Raw genomic sequence first — 18,463 nt, 5'->3', positions numbered from 1 at the left:
TTTTAGTTAGTAGTTTGAAGTTCTGACTTCTTCTACTCTCGTTGAATTCTTGTTAGTTATTCCGCACTCGTGTGCGGGGTTATTAGCGTGGCTCATTTGCTTAAAGTTGTCATTCCTCCAATGTCTAAGCTTCTCGTGGATCTAGTTGCAACATTTATCGTTGGTCAGCGTAGAGGGCGTAAGAAATCTAGTTGTTGTTAACGATGTCGGTATTTCAGATCGTGAGACACGAAACCCCATATGGTGATTGGTCTACTCCTATACCTCGTCTGTGCTTTGTTGTACGAAATGTTTCGCGAAATGATCAATAGATGACTCCGACTGCAACTTTCCTCTCAATGGAAGTTAGTGCTATAGGGTACAGTCACGTGGCCACGCAGCTCGGGCCAATGGGAAAGGACCATTCGTACCACGTGATTGGAAAAATCGAAATGGTGGACGTATCGGGACGCAAGATCCCGAGAGGAGACGAAGGACGATAAACTGGGCAAGGGCCCATCATCCGTGTCATCGGTATTATCAAATCGGGAACACGATTAATCGCGAATATTGGTGTAATATCAGGGTGAAGCAGCGACGACAAGACTGGCGCAGAAGCATCAGTGACAGTGTCTCTTGTTTACTGAAGTGTCAATCCGCCCGTATTGTACGTGTGTTCTCTAGGTGCGAGAAAACAGAGGGACAGTGTGTGTTGAGTGCGCGAGAGCCACAGTTGTACGTATCGTTGTTTTTGATAGCACGCTACCACAACGGTACCCGGAAACGACAAAATACTTTTCGGACAAACGATCCAGGGGAAGGAAAAGCGAGGAATCGCGAACAGACGGCAGTGCATTTACAGTGAAAATTTTCAAGCCCGCGGAAGCATGTTCAAGTATGTGAGAGCTTTGGTGATCTATGAGAATGTGTCACATCGAGCATCTTGTTATCAGCGAAGGAGGTAATTGTGCGACCGTATTCCTCGAATAGTCCTACATGTTTTCATTACATTCTTCGACGATGATACGTAACGACCAATAAAGTGTCATGCCTGGACGAGAAATTCCTGATCACTTTAAGCCCGGTTTACTCTGTTGACGTTCACACTCGCAGATCGCCCGCTGATTGGTGGTATGGTCCATGACCCGCCAATCGGCGTCAGAAGGCGGTTTTCCTGCGAATGTCAGCCGTCAAGTCCGAGGCAAATCGGTATCTCGGGAACGTATGTCGTTTTTCTTAATTCTTTGTGTATCCAGCGAATGATCAATGTGTTACGATTGCTGTTCAGAGTATACTAGTAGTATTATTCTGCGTTATTCCTTGCAATTACGACGCGGTCAGTTCGACACTCGTTAAATCGAAAAATTACCGGTCTAGCCAAAGGGGACATCGAGTGATATTTTTAAATTCGCCCACCACATATTGCTGCAGAAAAAAAAAGTCAGGAAGAGAAAGAAAGAATTTTTAAAGGAACAAAGACACGTACAAATCGTGAATTTTCTTTTTTTCTTTTTTACGTTAAGGTTAGAGTCAGTAACTGGTGTTTATTGTTATCGTGTTATATCGGTATGACAGATAATGTGTTTGTACGATTACTCATTTAGCTTGAAATAAATTATAAGAAGTCAAAATTCGTAAAAGAAAGAAAGAATTGAATATTAGTCTCCGCTAAGTGATTTGACAGAATGGAGAATTGATCTCAGTCTCATTAATCATTAAATGCAACAATATGTATTTTTTTTCCAGATAAGATACTTCCTTAACGCACAAAAGTTTTATAATACGTACAAATGCAAACGCAATTGTAATCTTTTGCAATAAATGTACTATAATACTCAAGAGACACAAGAATGTTTACAAAGCATTGAAAACCTTTGATTATTGTCTCAGCAGAGAAACTGAGTTACTGCCTGCCAACAATAGCACACCTACATTCTTTTCATCTATACAGTGAATGCCATGACAAAATATAATGGCTGTCAGGAAAGTTTTGCTGGACATTCAGTGTTGAATATGCGATACTCGAACTAAAGCGCATCGTTCTATAAATTCAAAATACTCCAAGGGCTTAGGAACAAGATCAACAGGAATATATATAAAATTGACTGAACATAGAAATTTAAACAAAGCAGAAGAATTTTACTTACTATATTTTATTATACTTAAAAAAAAAATGAATATGATCTAATGATTATAATACTCTGTGGTATTTTGTCCTATTGATTAAATAATGAAGTTAAGAAGAAGCTTTAAGACAGATTTGGATATATTTTACTATTTCTGTAAACTATATATTACAATGGAGAAAAATTAATATTCACAAATTTTTATTTTGTTGAACTATTGCATGTGTAAGATTTGACGTGATATATTTATATATATGTATATAAATATGATCTTTTAGTTTATGAGTATCGTATAATTTTGAGTGCATTTGACAAAATTCAGAATAAAATAAATTAATGTAAACAATACCTGTAAATAAGTCCAGTAATATCTGTAAGACTGTAATAGTGAACATTTTCAAACAAAATGTGTAAAAGTTATTTTAAACGTCTGCATCAGTGGGTGTATATAATTGAGAAACAGAGAAAGGAAGAAACAATACATTTGAAATTCTGTATGGATGACAGAGGACAATTTTGTTAACCCTATCGAAAACAAGGTGAAATAATTTCTCAATATAAATCTGAATTAACCTCATGAAATTGTTTGCAAAATAAAATGTCTGTGTGTCTTACTTTTATTTATTTGTTTAAATGTTATAGGGTTAAAAAGATGGACAGCTGTTGCTCAGGAGTGGTGCAAGTATTCGTGGGTGAATGGAGCCCAGACTATGAAGCACTCTCGATCAAAGCTACAAAACAAACTTCATCAGCTGAGATAGTAGAGTGCATCATCGAAAGACTTGGTTTAAACGATGCCAATATTTCCAATGGATACGAATTAGCAGAAGTGGTAGGAAACTCTGTTGGGCAAGAATGTAAGGAAAGAAGACTCGGGCCAAGTGAGTGCCCTGTGGCACTTATGTTATTATGGCCCAAAAATGAAGCGCAACAAGAATACTATAGGTAAGTGAAAGGTCATCAATGAATAGATACTTTAGAAATCACATTAATGCATTTAACGCATCTCAATAATGTTTTTATGATTTAGGTTTTACTTGCGAAAAAAGCAACCAGATTTATGGTCGGACAGTAGGTTTCCAATGGATCCGCAACTCCTAAAGGACTATTTCAATAGATTCTTGTATCAACCCCGAGACAAAGAATATCCAGATCTGTGCCAACTTCCAGATCTTAACGAACAAACGCTGCTGGACAACCTACGAGCTAGGTTTCTGGCTGGAAATATATATACTTATGTTGGAAGCATTTTGATTGCATTGAATCCATTTAAATTTTATCCTATCTACAATCCGAAATATGTGAAACTTTATCAAAATAGAAGATTGGGGCCAGATATACCTCCACATATATTTGCCATAGCCGATGCTGCTTATCACTGTATGCTTAAAGAAAAACGAAATCAGTGTATAGTTATTAGCGGCGAGAGTGGATCAGGTAAAACGGAATCAACAAATTTTCTACTGCATCATTTGACGGCACTCAGTCAAAAAGGTTCGCACGGTAGCGGTGTTGAACAGACAATACTTAGTGCGGGCCCCGTGTTAGAAGCATTTGGTAACGCAAAAACAGCGCATAACAACAATAGTAGCCGTTTCGGAAAATTTATCCAAGTGAATTACAAGGAAAATGGAATGGTGCACGGGTAAGGAACCTATAAACACATTACCTGTTCAATAGAACACCATAATTTATAATCAAAAATATTCAGGGCTGTGGTGCAAAAATATCTTCTGGAAAAGTCTAGAATAGTTTCTCAGGGACGAAACGAAAGGAATTACCATGTCTTTTATTACCTTTTGGCCGGAGCGAGCGAACAAGAGAAACAACTTCTTCATTTAGAAAATTCTGATCGTTATAATTATTTGAATAAAAGTGGCTGTTATGGATTGGAAAATATCGATGAAAGACACGAATTCTCAAGACTGAAACAATCTATGGAAATGGTTGGATTCACGCCAGAAAAACAAAGACGATTGTTCGCCGTTCTGTCAGCTGTTCTTCTACTCGGTGATTAGCAAATTAATTAACACCTATTCCTTGAACGAAACTAATCGTATTTCGCTATTACAGGCAATGTGGAGTTTCAACCTAGAAAATCTTATCATCATCACGACGAAGCTGTAGGAGTTAAGAATCCTGAAGTAGTAGCATTAATATCCGAACTGCTTAGAGTGAAACAAGAGACTCTTCTGGCTGCGCTTACAGCGAAACGTGCAAGGGCTTCTGGAGAAACTTTAGTTATTAATTATAGGCTTCCGGAAGCAGTTGCAGCGAGAGACGCCATGGCAAAATGCCTGTATGGAGCTCTATTCGATTGGATCGTTCTACAGGTACCAATTTATTTCGTTATGTAGACTTGAGTAATCTTGTAATTGTTAAAATTTGGTCTTCAATTTCTAATCGATAGTGTAGTATAGCAATAAATTCCGTGCAAATACGCAAAATATGTTCTATGTCAGGTGAATCATGCACTGCTTTCGAAGAAAGATACACTCAGAGATCATCAAGGCAATAGCATAGGTGTGCTAGACATCTTCGGTTTCGAAGATTTCAAAACGTGCAATAGCTTCGAACAGTTGTGTATAAATTATGCGAACGAACAATTGCAACACTATTTCAATCAACATGTTTTTCAATATGAACAACGAGAATATAGAAAACAAGGAATTAGATGGACAGACATAGGATATAGTGACAATTCAGGCTGTTTAAATTTAATAGAAGGAAAACCGAACGGTCTTCTTTGTCTCTTAGACGATCAGTGCAAGTGAGTGTTTTGAAACGTATCATTATTTTATAACAACTGTTTGAAATCTTCGTTTGGTTGTACATGAACAATATCTGTAACAGTTTTCCGGGCGCAACGAATGAAACGTTACTACAAAAATTTAATTCAGTACATAAAGACAATCCATTTTACGAAGCACCGCAGCGACGAGAAGCAGCCTTCGTCGTGCGACATTACGCAGGGTCTGTTAAGTATCAAGCTGCTAATATGAGAGAAAAGAACTTGGACTTGATGCGACCCGATGGCGTGGTTGGCGTATTGAAAAATTCTTCCCTCGCTTTTGTCCGAGAATTAGTGGGTGCAGATCCAGTAGCAGTGTTTCGATGGGCGATACTACGGGCATTCTTTCGAGCTCATTTTGCTTTTCAAGAAGCTGGCCGTGCTCATAGACATGGTCGAGGTATAGTACCATATACTATTTTCCTAAGGGGACCCTTTACTTAATCAATAAAAGCCAAAGGGATCAATTACAGTTAAAAGTATCTATTCGATAAGAAGTTATTCAATTTGACCATTTTAATGAGAGGGTCGTTTTAATGTATTTATTATTTCTATTAATATTGGTCACGAACATTTTCTTTTATAGCCGATGGTACAAAAGCATCTGTACAAAACAGGTATAGGACACCGAATGAAAACTTGATAAGGTATACATTAATTTTCTGCCTATTTTCTCGTTTTCTTTTGCTCTTTGAAAAGGGTGACTCAGAAAAAGAAAGTTTAAAGTGCTTGTATACTGATAACTTAGCGACATTTTGTTGGATAAATAACAATGATCGCGATACAAACAGACGCCAATGTTGTGACGCTTGTTTTTTCGATTATGTTTGATCTGCATATTCTATATCTCACCCTACAGAAGTATAAATATACGTTGTGCGTTAACAATATATTTGCATCAAGCTGAAGAAGTTCCTATGTGTTTAAAATTCAAGCAAACGTTAATTATATTTACATTGGCCACATGTCTTTTGTCCCTGTAGCCATCTTGTGACGTTGTCGACTGTCAATCTAACTATTAACCGAATCGCGTAAGTGGTCTTTTAGATCCACTGTATGTGTCGTTTTGGCAAACATTACATTCTTCTTAGAACTATGGGTTTACAATGTTCATTTTCAACACTAAATTTACACCGAAATTGCGTAAAATTGTTGATAGAACTCAATGGACACTCCACAAGAAATATTACATTGCAGGAACTTGTAAATCCATACAATCTTTTTCCAGTATTGTGTGTTAAAAATATTTTTTAGAATTATATGTATGCACCTTTTGTATTCAGTGTGATTAGAGTGCAATCCTTCATGACTTTCGCTATATACAAATACATTCTGTCATTTAACAATATACTTGCTATTATTCTTGAGCATGATCAACAGTTCAAAGTAACTATTTTATTTCTACAACTCATATTTAATCACTAAAATTCGCATTATTCCATTAGAGTCACTCACGAAATCGATTCTTGGAAAAGTCACCGCCACCGAATTATTCAACTCGTTGATCAAAATTAATGTTTATTCGGCTTAAGTCATATTAGAATGTAGTTATATACAGGGTGAGTCACCTAACGTTTATACACCAAATATATTTGTTGTTTTTAAAGGTACATTATATGTTTTCAGGACAAAGTTGAATGGTTTAATAGGGCTCTTGCGATGCCATAAATAGTATTGTTCGTATGTAATTATTTTTTAAACATATCAAAGTTACCGGAATTTTAAAAAATGGGACCACCCTTTTTTAAACACCTACGATGATAATTCCTTCTATTAGGAATTCGGTGATTATAATTGTTCAAGGTCATGCAAAGTCATAGACAGAAGTTTACTGTAGAATGTTGAATTCTGTCTGTTACCTTGGATGACTTTGAGCGATTACAGTCACTGAATTCCTATTGAAAGGAACTCTCATTGTTGGTGTTCAAAAAAGGGCGGTTACATTTAAAGAAAAATGAGGAAGACAATTATTTTTATGGCATCGTGTGAGCCTCATTAAACCATTCAACTCTATCCTCAACAAGTTTAAAAACAACGAAGATATTTGAGGTACAAACGTCAGGTGACTCATTCTGTATATGAAAACAATAGTGCTCGGGTTGGAAGGGAAAAATGGAACTAAGCATGAGAGACTTTTTCAGTTCGCACAAACATAATCGTCCGCCAAGCTATCAGAAGCAGCGCAGTGTCTGCATACCATCAACAATACCCACTACCACATTATCTTCTATACAACTCGAAAACAACGACAATGTAAACAACAACCGATTGTCGTGGCCACAATTCCGAAACATTAATCAAACGCAACACCCGTCCAATGTGACCATGATGAAGGGTTACTTGATAAGGGGTAGGGAAGACCAGCCGCATAGTAATAATAAACTCAGACGAGATACTCATACTCCGCTAGAGAGGGTGCTTCCAAAAGACGAAGCAAACGTCATGGAACGCGCTAATCAAATAGTCATGTATGTAAAACCGCAGTTACTTTATATTCAATAACGTTTTGTTATTTAAGCTATATATGAAAAATTTCACTGCTCTCTACGAATTACAAAGGTAGTGTGCGCTCTATAGTAATTTCTGGGTAAAGGATTTCTTTCTCATAGATAACAGCATCTTAATAGGATTATTAATGGTCTTCCCATGCAATATAATATCACAGCTTTTTCACGGATATGTCCATTACTTTAGAAAGCTCTCTCACGTCTTACAAAAGTACATCATAAAAGTCATTTCCTCTGAATGTGCTATAATATTCACGATCATTATCCCCTACTTGTACTATCTTAGTCGTCCATGTTTTAATCGTTTGTCATAATTTTAACTACGTCGTAATGCATGTTAACTTCCGAGTAGTTCTTTCACTCTTCAATTTCAATGTATATAAAATAGCCCATTTCTATTTCGAGTGTGCTTGAGAAGGTATTCTATAAATTCCATACAACAACATATTTTTCTGCTAGATTTTTCTTTTATTGATGGTTTAACAAAACTCCAAGAATAAAATAAATCATCGAGTATATCTATGATTCCAGCAGATCTGTATATTTGGAACAAAACTGTATTTCAGGTCTTTATTTACTGAATGTCACAATTAAAAGAGAGCGAATTTTTAGTCTTAATTGCAGTACCAGTTGTACAATGTGTACTTAAGATATACACAAAGTTTGAAACTGGTATAATTTCTTCAATTCGTGTAATTTAGGGATACACTTTTGTAGCTATGTTCTGAAAGAAACTGAATAAAATCGTTTCTTTTTTAATATCTAGATTTGAATACCTTCTCAAAATTTAAAAAAGCTTAAATAGTTGTGGTATACTATTAATGTTATACATAAACGATTTAATAGATGATAATGGGTTAATTTGTATTACACGGTGTTGAGCTCAGCAAATAAATTCACTTCAGAGAATCCTTTGCGAACGAGCTTCTCGTTTTAGAAACTAACGCTCTCTTGCTACTAGCATTTGATTTTAATTAATTGCACGATATAAAATTTTCACTATAGAATTTAAGGGACAGAATCGTAACAAATTATATATCTGTAGACTAATAAGAAGATTGAATACTAACGTTATTGTTACTTAAATATGCAAATCGCTTTTTATACATATATATATATATATTACTAGTTCACAGTCATCTTACATTTAGTTGAAAAGAGAATTTACTTTCTCAAAAAGTATCACAAATTTCAAAAAATCTACTGTTTTACTATATACACAGTCATAATACTACCGCTTTTAAATTTGCTATCATGAGTTTCACCAGTCATAACAACATTTTGTTAAGTGTTTCTTACTCACATTTCGTACTACGTTTGTTAAATATATTTGCAATGCCGTAAATGTCATTGGAATTATTGCATAGTCTCCTTTTCCTGTTTTACTATTGTATAAATTGATAACACGATAGAAGTCTTAGAGGAACATGTAAGTAACCGAAATATGCAAACACATCTTCTTTGCAACTTACAATTCTGAAAGAGAAATATTTAAAAATGGGAAAAGGAATTTTTAAATCGTTACTTGTTACCGGCACATTAAATTCGAACGCTTTTACAGGAAAAACAAATCGTTTCGACCTAGAGAACGCGGGAAGAAGGGTTTAAAGAATCTTCAAACTGTAAAGACTCTTGCTGGTAGAACACAAAGTTATGGCTCTGGACCTGGAAAAGCAAGGAAACAGCCCATGACAGTTTCGGCACAGTTTCAACAAAGTTTGCATAGTCTCATGGACACCTTGAACCAGGCGAATCCCTTCTTCATCAGATGCATTAAAAGCAACGCGAATAAAGTACCGAACAAATTTGACGAGGAGACGGTGCAACGGCAATTGAGATATACAGGAATGCTAGAAACAGTCAGAATTAGGCAAGCTGGGTTCAATGTTCGACTAACATACGAAGAATTCATTCAGCTGTATAGAATGTTGCTACCCAAAGGTCTATTGAGCTCGCAGTCCGACGTTAGAGACTTTCTGTTGACATTGAATCTTAACAGAGACAACTACCAGCTCGGGACGACAAAAGTTTTCTTGAGAGAATCGGAGAAGATCAAATTGGATATAGAGCTACATCAACAAATCATTACAAGCATCACAACTATACAAAAGTGGTTCCGTGCTTGTCTAGAGAGGAGAAAGTTCCTCAGATTGAAGAACGCTGTCGTACAAATACAATCGTTCTGGCGAATGATCATTGCTCAAAGGCTTGCTCAATCTTTGCGCGTCAGGATCGAAGCAGCTATCCACATCCAGTCTGCTTGGAGGGCATACAAACATCATACGTGGTTCAAAAAGTTGAAGTCTTGTGTAATCACCTTTCAAGCTCATGTCAGGGGGTGCAATGCGAGGAAAACTTTTGCTGAGCTGAAGAAACGGAAGAACATGATTGTTGATAAAATCGGGGACTACAAGGAAGCTCACGATCAAAGGGAACTTGCCTACGACAACAGCAAAGTGTACAACTCAGGGGTAGCGTTCAGGGGTAGCGAAGAGTAAGTGATTAATTAACTAATACGCTAGTTGCATAACCAGTTGTAAATATTACTAATATTCTTGTTTTATTTAGGTCACTAATAGAGGACCTTGCTTTGCTGGATATAAATACAGTTCGCAAACAGGAATCACAAAATCGTTTCACACCGGCGAGGTAAGTACATAAATAAAAACTGAGAGTATGTCAGTGCCTTAAAATGTTCCATGGTGTGCTACGAGTGATATTTTATGTTTCAATAACCAACAGACGGTTCTCATCAATTTGATTGTGCTTATGGAATCTGTGTCACAACTTTCTTTCATGATTTTCCTATAAAGAATATCTGTACTATCTCAGAATCTTAATGATCAAAATAAATGGAAAAATATCCGGAAATACATTTGCATAGTTTCACAGTTGAAAGCTTCAGCATGTGGCAAGGTGGTGTAAACAGCGTAATAGCAAATTACTAATTCACAGAGCGGACCCTATGGTGCGGGATAGCAGCCTAGACTCAAAAATGACGTATTCGAAGCAAAAAGCGGTGACGCGAAACACGAGACTGCTGTACGAATCCAGCGCTACGATATTGAAGAACACGGAACCTTACTCTTCGGAGGAATTCAACGAACGTAAAAGCAGCTTGGAAAGCTTGACAAGCTTAAGGAGCTACGAATCGCAAGTCAGCGTAAACAGCTCCGAGTCGCAGGAGAACTGTTGCAAGCCTGTATCGGGCACTAAAACGAAATGTGGTGATGATTCCCCCAGGGTGACAGTGAACACAAATTTGGTACACGGTTCCAGCCAACAGTCGTCCATCGGAAAACGGGCGGATAGTTCGTCGACAGGGTACAGTGATGGTGAAACTGACACGGAAGTCCCGAGTACAGTGCAAAGTGCGCCACCAGCCTTCAACATTGCCCCCCCATTCCCGAATCCGCGGGATGTTATGTATCGTCAGTCTCACGTTAAACAGACGCATAGTCCCAGCTCAGACATCTGGCGTCGCAGACAAGACTATTCGAACTACACCGACTACATGCAGACTGGCCACCAGAAAACAACGTTGACGCGTTCCCCGAATGTCTCCCAGTACAAGAACTTAACGGACAACATCCATGACCATGGACAACACGAGAAGCCGAACGAGGCTGCGAACTACAACGTGAAGCTGGATGCGAACGAGCGTTTCGTTCACATGGAAAGCTCAACATCGGGCAACAGAGAGCAGCGTCGACTGAGCGACAACAACATGTCCACCGAGAAGTTGGACAGTGTCACGTCGTCTCCGATTAGACGGGGCGGCCCGGTGTGCCACGGCAAAGAGTTGAAGGACTTCGGCTACTTGAGGAGGCAAAATTCGGAGGGAGACACAGCCATGAAACTTGACGTGGTGGTAAACGACGAGAACCCTTTGAAGAGCTCTCTATTGAAAGTATCCCCGCCTAAAGAAAAGAGTTCACGACCGAAGGAAAAATCCGAGCCCGACGTGCCCGTCCGAAGCGCGAGACGAAACCGGCCCCCTCGCGATTTGCAATGTTGGTCCATGGGCGAGAGCGTGTCGGATGCGAACAGCGGTGACGCGAAGAGCCTCTTCCTAGGCACGATCAAAGAGAGCGACTTGAACAAGTCCGCGAACGTGTGGACGCGCAAGGACAGTCCGCGCGAGACTCCATCGAGATCGGTGACGGACTGGCCGGTCAACAAAGCCGAATCAGCGTCGAAGACGCAACAGCCCGGTAAACGTATGAGATCGAATGCTATAACTACCCTGGAGCTGAGGAGGAGAAACTCGGATCCAGCCACGAAGATATCCGGTCTGAGCGAGGATAAGCCCGGCATCGATGCGAGAACCAACGATCTGAAACTAGCGCCCGGGATGAATCTGTTGGAATGGAAGGGAAATCTGTTCACCTTGGCTGGGCATCGGTTCAGAAAGGTGGAGAGATTCGCCAAGGACGATGTGTGCGTTTGCTGCCACGAGAAGATGGACGCGTTCGTCACGCAAGGGTACAAGTGTATAGACTGCAAGCAACTGTATCACGTGAAATGTATTCAAAACGGCGGAGTACTTAAGATGCCGTGTATCCTGACGAACACGCCCGGCAGGCGGAAAAACCGGAAACCGCCACGGACACCGTACGACGCGACCAAGCAAACGGTTGCGCCCAAGTTCAGTCTGACCGGCACTTCAGCTTTCTCGGACAGCACGGACAAGATTATATCGGACGCGAAGGAACTGGCGCTGATGCAGGAGTTCATCACAAAGAAGATCTATATAATGGAGGGTCAGGAGGAGGGCAGAAAGCCCAGCGAGGTGGACCGGGTGTTCAAGCAGGCGTTGCGCAAGTTCAAGGACGATCTGGTGATCACGTACAGCGTCGCCGTTCAGCAGGGCGTGGAGGGCAACATCAAGTACACCGACCTGATCGCGAACTTCCTGCACGTGATGGAGACGGTCTGCAAGCAGGAGAACACCAGCGAAGACTTTCCCGTGATCATGGGCGTGAACGCGTTCCGCGGTTTCATGAACGAATTTATGACGCTAGTCAAAACCGAAGCACCGGAGAAACAGAGTAAAAGCAAGCGGAAGAAGGAGAAGAAGCGTAAGCAAGAGGAACCGACGCGGCACGGCAATCATATGTTCCAGCTAACCATCATAAATATACCTACGGCCTGCGAAGTTTGCACGTCTTTCTTTATGTGGCCTATCGAGCGCGGTCTTGTGTGCCAGAGTAAGTATATCGCCTGTAGACAAGTATTGTGTTTTGGTATTTGTTTGAATGTTATGATTGGACTGTGAATTTTATGCGTTCATTAAAAGAATGTGTGATTGAAACACGGTGCAGTGAAAACATTAGAAGAAATTCTATAGTTATACTATTTTTAATTTACCAATTCAATCAATTTCTGTTTTGTACAATCGATGTAGACAATCCTGTTTTTGCATAAAGATCCGCAGTCTAGTTATGAGTCAACGCTCTCTGGTTGGTGAAGCTATGCTAGAAGCATAAAAGTTTTTAAATGAACCGAATTTTAATTCGCAAGGTTCGAGCGCATCACACTCACGAAACAATCCTAAGTTTACTGAAGAAATGGTAAGCGTAACGCGATTCTACTTGCTTCGCACGAGATCCGTATCGTCCCCGCACGTCGTGTTTAGCGTATCATTAAGGGTTGAAATATGCAAAAAGAAAAAAAAAAATAGAAAAAGAAGGTTGCGAACAGAACTAGATATTGTATGATAACGACCGTACGGATCTACGTACACGATGCAGAGGTCGCGGCGCGCCGTTCGCCATCAATCATTCGTTATGAATGGTCATGTGCGGTCCTTTACGTTTAGATTGCAAGCTGACGTGTCACAAGAAATGCTACATGAAAGCGTCGGCGGAGTGCGGAAAGGAGGCCTCGCTGCACGAAATGAACTCGCGGAAGGTGTTCGGCGTGCAGCTGTACAAATTGGACTGCGGGGATGGCAAGGTGCCGCTGGTGGTTGATCGATTGATCACAACCATAGAGATGCACGGCCTCTACACGGAGGGCATATACCGCAAGAGTGGTGTCAGCTCGAAGGTGAAGGAATTGAAGCAGAAGATGGACGAGGGTGATCTGGAGAAGGTGGACTTCGAGAATTACCAGGTGCACGTGCTCGCGGCCGTGTTGAAGAGCTTCTTTCGGGACATGCCGGAACCCCTGTTGACCTTCGAGTACTACGATGATTTTCTGCACGCCGCCAACCTGACGGATCCGCGGGACCGGATCAGCACGTTGTTCGCAATACTGAAGAAGCTGCCGAAGCCTAACTTTGACCTGATGGAGCGGCTGATCGTCCATCTGGCAAGGGTGGCGCTCCACGAGGTCGACAACCGGATGTCGTCGTCGGCTCTGGCTATAGTGTTCGCACCGTGTATCCTACGGACCAACAGGACCTTGCCTGCTCAGGACTCGTTGCAGGACGTCGGCAGGCAGACCTGTTGCGTCGAGACAATCGTACAAGAGAAGCTTAGGGTCGTGCGGGCTACCCTGGCCGACATAAACACTCTCGAATCCGCCTGCCACACGGCCACCCATCGTCTGTCCAGTCTACGATCCTCGAAGATTTTCAGCCCGGAAGAATTGAACGCGGCGGTCTCGAATGCGGTTGCAAGGGGTGCCACTGCGGATCGGGACAGGGATCGAGGCGACGAAGAGGAGGCGCTTCTTGTCGATCACATACAGGAAATCGAGGAGGAGAAAGCGCTGCTCACCTCGAATCTTCTCAGCCTAACCAGAGACTCTTCGGACGACGATCTGCATCCCTCTGCCACGGATCTGGACGATGGGTCTCTCGACGATCTACGTCCATCATCTCCAGGTAAATTTCGTTTATTTCTACCGTGCTTCTTCGTGACGTATTTGTTAACATTTTACCGACCGGTAGCGGTTGAACATTCTACAAACTTCTTACCGATCACTCGATTGCAAATACTTCCCTGACACCGGCTCTGTTTCAGTTGCCGTGGCAACTGATTAACAGGCTGCCGGTCGGTAAGCGTCTGGGATAAAAAGCCGATTAATAGGCTGCCGATCGGTAAGCGTCGGGGACAGAAAGCCGATTAATACGCTACCGATCGGAAAGCGTTGGGGACAAACAGCCGATTAATATTCTACCGATCGGGAAGCGTCAGGGACAAACAGACTATTAATAGGCTACCGCTCTGTAAGCGTTGGGGATAGAAAGCCGATTAATAGGCTACCGGTCGGTAAACGTTGGGGACAGAACACCGATTAATAGGCTACCGGTCGGTAAGCGTCTAGGGCAAAAAACCGATTAATTAGGTTACCGGTCGGTAAAGTGTTAAAGCGGGTACTTCACATTGCACGATATTTGTAACATGGTGCTGGATTAGATTGATCCAATGACACACCTTTCTCTTTTTATTATCTTTCTGTGAAACTTTAGCAACTAGTGTGACATTTTTCTGATTAAAGAAAAATTTATTTGTCTGTTCGGTAGAACTTCGATTATCCGAAGCGATGATATTTGAGTTCTCCATTGTAAAAAGTTCTATCAAACTTCTACTGATTCTACAAATCAGCGAAGACAATAGTTGGTCTCCACAATAATTAATTCCCTATACATTGTGGTAATTACACAATTATCTCGAATCTTCAGAAGTTCTATTGTGAAACGAAGGGTCTATATGAAACGTAGATTGCTATAGCCTTTCATTTGCGCTTGAGATGAAATAATAATTGTTACAGTGTCAGTGATTTGATCAGGGCCACTCGAAGAAATCAAGTACCTTTTGTGACCTTTCAAGTGCCTCCTCTCAAATTATATTCCAATCTCATATTCCGAGAGGAGTGAAGAACTCATCCAATATTCTTCAAAAAAAGAATTAATATTATTCAATCATTTGACGAAGATCCATCCGCGAGAAAAGCTGTGCATATTGTACCCGCGCATCAATGGGAATTTTTCAATTTCCCCGCGATATATCCAATAATTTTGGAGATATATCCGTACGAATTGCTCAAAGTGGAAACATCCTGTACAATCGCGGGAGAGGAGAGGGTAGGGGGAGGAGGGAGGAAATCAGTCGATCGGATTTCTCTGTCGAAATTCAAAGCGGAACCCTTTGTTCGACTATTCCGATCAGATCTCTGTGCTACTCGGAGCGTCAACGGATTCTGCTTTAAAGAATATTTCTATCCTTGGCTTCCATTTAAGTTACTTTGCAAGGGAACTCGTCCCACCTGGATTCATGATAGAATATCTTGAGCAATACGGAAATTCAATTTTCTAGGGTTACTTCTCTCAAACATATTAATTATTTGTATTACCAAAAAAAAAAAAAAAAAGAAATAAGGATTATGCAATAGCTCCTTCAACACCTAGTGGACCTAGAACTCAGCCCCGGATATAAAATATTGTTAGGCGACCTTTTCGTACAGCACACGTATTGAAAATCCGATTGATAAGCTTCGGGTAGATAAAGTGTTACAACGTTTAGGGCAGAGCTGCTCAACATGCCTATTAGCGGGCAGGGGCGCCCACGGATGCCCGAGGGCACAGCCAGTGTCGCCAGATGAGGGGAGGGAGCACGAATTGAGGACTAAATGTTACCCCCTCTCGGCTAGTAACCGAGTATGCACGACGGAGATGAAACGCGTTGGAAACTTGTGGAATAGCGCTGTAGAAGGGGAAATTAGAGTGGGGGAACAATTCCTGATCTGGCGATACAGTGAATTCGCGTTACGAGTCAGTTGCGCCGTCCTGGTGACTGACTCTTAGACGAAATCTGTGGTTGTCGCCGAGCGTAACTAGAATTCACTGTACTGGGCAAAGCTACGGGTAAGTGACTTAGCGAAATGGGGATACGCCATAGCACAGCCATAGCTTGCCACGTGTCTGTGACAATGTGTGTGACAAATACATACAGTCTTGCCCGCAGGGGCGCACAGTGGTCTAAAACGCGAAATTTCGTGATATATTGCCAAAAAGTTAACTGTCTCATATTGATTTATGTTGAATGCTTATTGCTTTCTAAATATCCATCAACCTTGAAAATGAACAAATTAATAAAATTTAATAAATACTATGACTGTAATAAACGGTTAAAGTTGGAAGTTTTGAAGATAGCCTTTCTCATGGAAAAAATTGCTTTTCTTCTTTGAGATGCCCTAACGATCCTTTTTAGTATTTTTCTTCCAATTTTTTTTTTTAATGAAAGGTTTATCTTTAAATTGTACATAAGTTATCGTTATCTTTAATCTTTATCATTGCCGATTAAAAATTACTATTCATAATGTATTGAACATGTTATGCCAAATGCAATGCAGAAAATTTTCAAAATTCTCAAGATTTCGCAAGCAATATCTTCTGTATCATACGAGGTCATACTACTTTACAAAATGGAGTATTTTCAGCACACTTTCTTCTATATAATCGTGCAAGAATTGTTTCCCATCTCGTCCAATATCACGTGTTATTATTGTTTAAAGTCGCCCGCGTCTGTGCGGCTATGCGCATAGCTTCTCGGGTTCTTCGGCGGGACTCTTTGACGACTAAAAAACACTTTAGGCACTAAACCAAATTTTATTTAAAGAGCGATTTTTCAAAAATTTAGAAGAATAATATATTTACCAAGCTGAATGTGTTTCTAAAAGTTGTTAAATTTGTAAGTATATTTAAAAAATAGAAAAAAAAGCTATTAAATAAACAAAAAGTATGGTACATTATGCACCATTAAAAAAGATTACTTGATATTATTCTACACTCCAAATATCACTTCGATATCTTTAATAGTTTAGGAGTTATACCAAAATGTCACTAAATTTCGCGTTTTAGACTACTGTGGGGCGTGGCTTCGTGCCCGCCGTTCTGTTTATGCCCTTGGCGACGTTGCCGAATGAGGAGAGGGAGCGCCAATCGAGGGGAAAAGTTACCCTTTCTCTCTCTCAGTACCGGAGTGACCGCGACAGAGACGAAACGAATAGCGTGGTAGAAGTGTGGAGGTACAAGTCTTGATTTGGCGACACTGGCCCAGGGCAAGAATATCGCTGCCCGTACGGGCAGACGTTGAACAGCTCTGGTTTGGGGCTACCTGCCATCTTTCCCCTATTTGCTCTCTCGATCACGAGTCTCTCTAGACATTGTACGGCAAGGGGTTGATGGCTATCATCGTGGTAGTGTGTGCATCCGGCGGAATAAACAAATGTGTCACGTTCTGTAGTAGGCGGAGGATAGTGGTCGTTGGTATAGAATAACGAGGCGTTCGCATTAGGCCGACGTTAAAAGGCAAAACAGTAACCCTTTTAGTTTGATGGTTGTTCGCAGACGGTCTAGAAAGGAAAAAACCGATCCAGAGGCAGAGCTCCGACGAGGACATGGTAATGGTATGATCATCGACGGAGGAGCGTTACCATGACGGATGATCGATATGTGTAGCAACATGACACGCGCTGTGAAGCGTCGGACTGACGGCAGCGAACCGACGAGTCTTACTTCTGGTCTCATCGGCAAGTCGCTAGTAATTTAAACTAAGTAGTTAAAGAAAGCAACAAAAAAAAAAAGAAATACATACAAAACAAACCGACAAGAGAACGCGACATTAGGTAGGTCTAGCAACTTGTTCCACGCGAATTTAAGCAGATCAATTCGGTCGAACTTACATGTATGTATATATACACACACACACACATCTATATGTATATATATATGTATATATATATGTATACAATATATATGTATATATATAAATATATATGTATATATAAAAAACAATATATATATATATATATATATATATATATTGTTTTTTCACTCAGTCGCAAAGCTTTCAGAGGTTTCTAAAGAACGATTAAATTACGTATGCGCGGGGGCCTGCCTCTCGCGTGGCGAAAGAACACAGAATAAGAAAGCAGGGAGGAGAAGATGATGAAGAAGAATCAGAAGAGAAAGCAGAATGGGAACCTGTACTAAATGTTCGTTTCCTAATCTATTTTTCTCTCGGAACGCATTCCTCTTCGATCGAAGACTGTCTAATCAGGCTGCATGTAGGTGTTTAGAAGCGTTCGACGGGCGTGTGCTTGCAGAT

The 18,463-nt window shown here is 40.5% G+C and overlaps 1 protein-coding gene across 1 annotated transcript; it reads left to right on the top strand.

The window, feature by feature from the left end:
* The first annotated feature begins 397 nt into the window (after positions 1-397).
* On the top strand, positions 398-17,906 carry LOC143353924 (unconventional myosin-IXa). The gene is made up of 15 exons (XM_076787512.1): positions 398-940; positions 2,384-2,644; positions 2,748-3,050; positions 3,136-3,750; positions 3,817-4,115; positions 4,179-4,438; positions 4,568-4,875; positions 4,959-5,296; positions 5,483-5,543; positions 7,038-7,364; positions 8,965-9,897; positions 9,972-10,052; positions 10,359-12,613; positions 13,225-14,235; positions 17,704-17,906. Exons 3-15 carry the CDS (start codon positions 2,758-2,760, stop codon positions 17,766-17,768), a joined length of 6,846 nt encoding a protein of 2,281 aa, XP_076643627.1. The 5' UTR covers positions 398-940; positions 2,384-2,644; positions 2,748-2,757; the 3' UTR covers positions 17,769-17,906.
* The last annotated feature ends 557 nt before the right edge of the window (positions 17,907-18,463 follow it).

Source organism: Halictus rubicundus, chromosome 5, assembly GCF_050948215.1.
Source record: "Halictus rubicundus isolate RS-2024b chromosome 5, iyHalRubi1_principal, whole genome shotgun sequence".
Taxonomy (NCBI): domain Eukaryota; kingdom Metazoa; phylum Arthropoda; class Insecta; order Hymenoptera; family Halictidae; genus Halictus; species Halictus rubicundus.
The sequence above is the reverse complement of the archived record's forward strand: the minus strand, read 5'-3'. Positions and strand labels throughout refer to the sequence as shown.

Bases quoted from the DNA above. Each gene is read 5' to 3' on its own strand.
- LOC143353924 (XM_076787512.1), top strand. From the start codon at position 2,758: ATGGACAGCTGTTGCTCAGGAGTGGTGCAAGTATTCGTGGGTGAATGG. The intron at 3,751-3,816 runs GTAAGGAACCTA...AAAAATATTCAG, and splicing joins GAAAATGGAATGGTGCACGG to GGCTGTGGTGCAAAAATATC. The intron at 10,053-10,358 runs GTAAGTACATAA...ACTAATTCACAG, and splicing joins AATCGTTTCACACCGGCGAG to AGCGGACCCTATGGTGCGGG.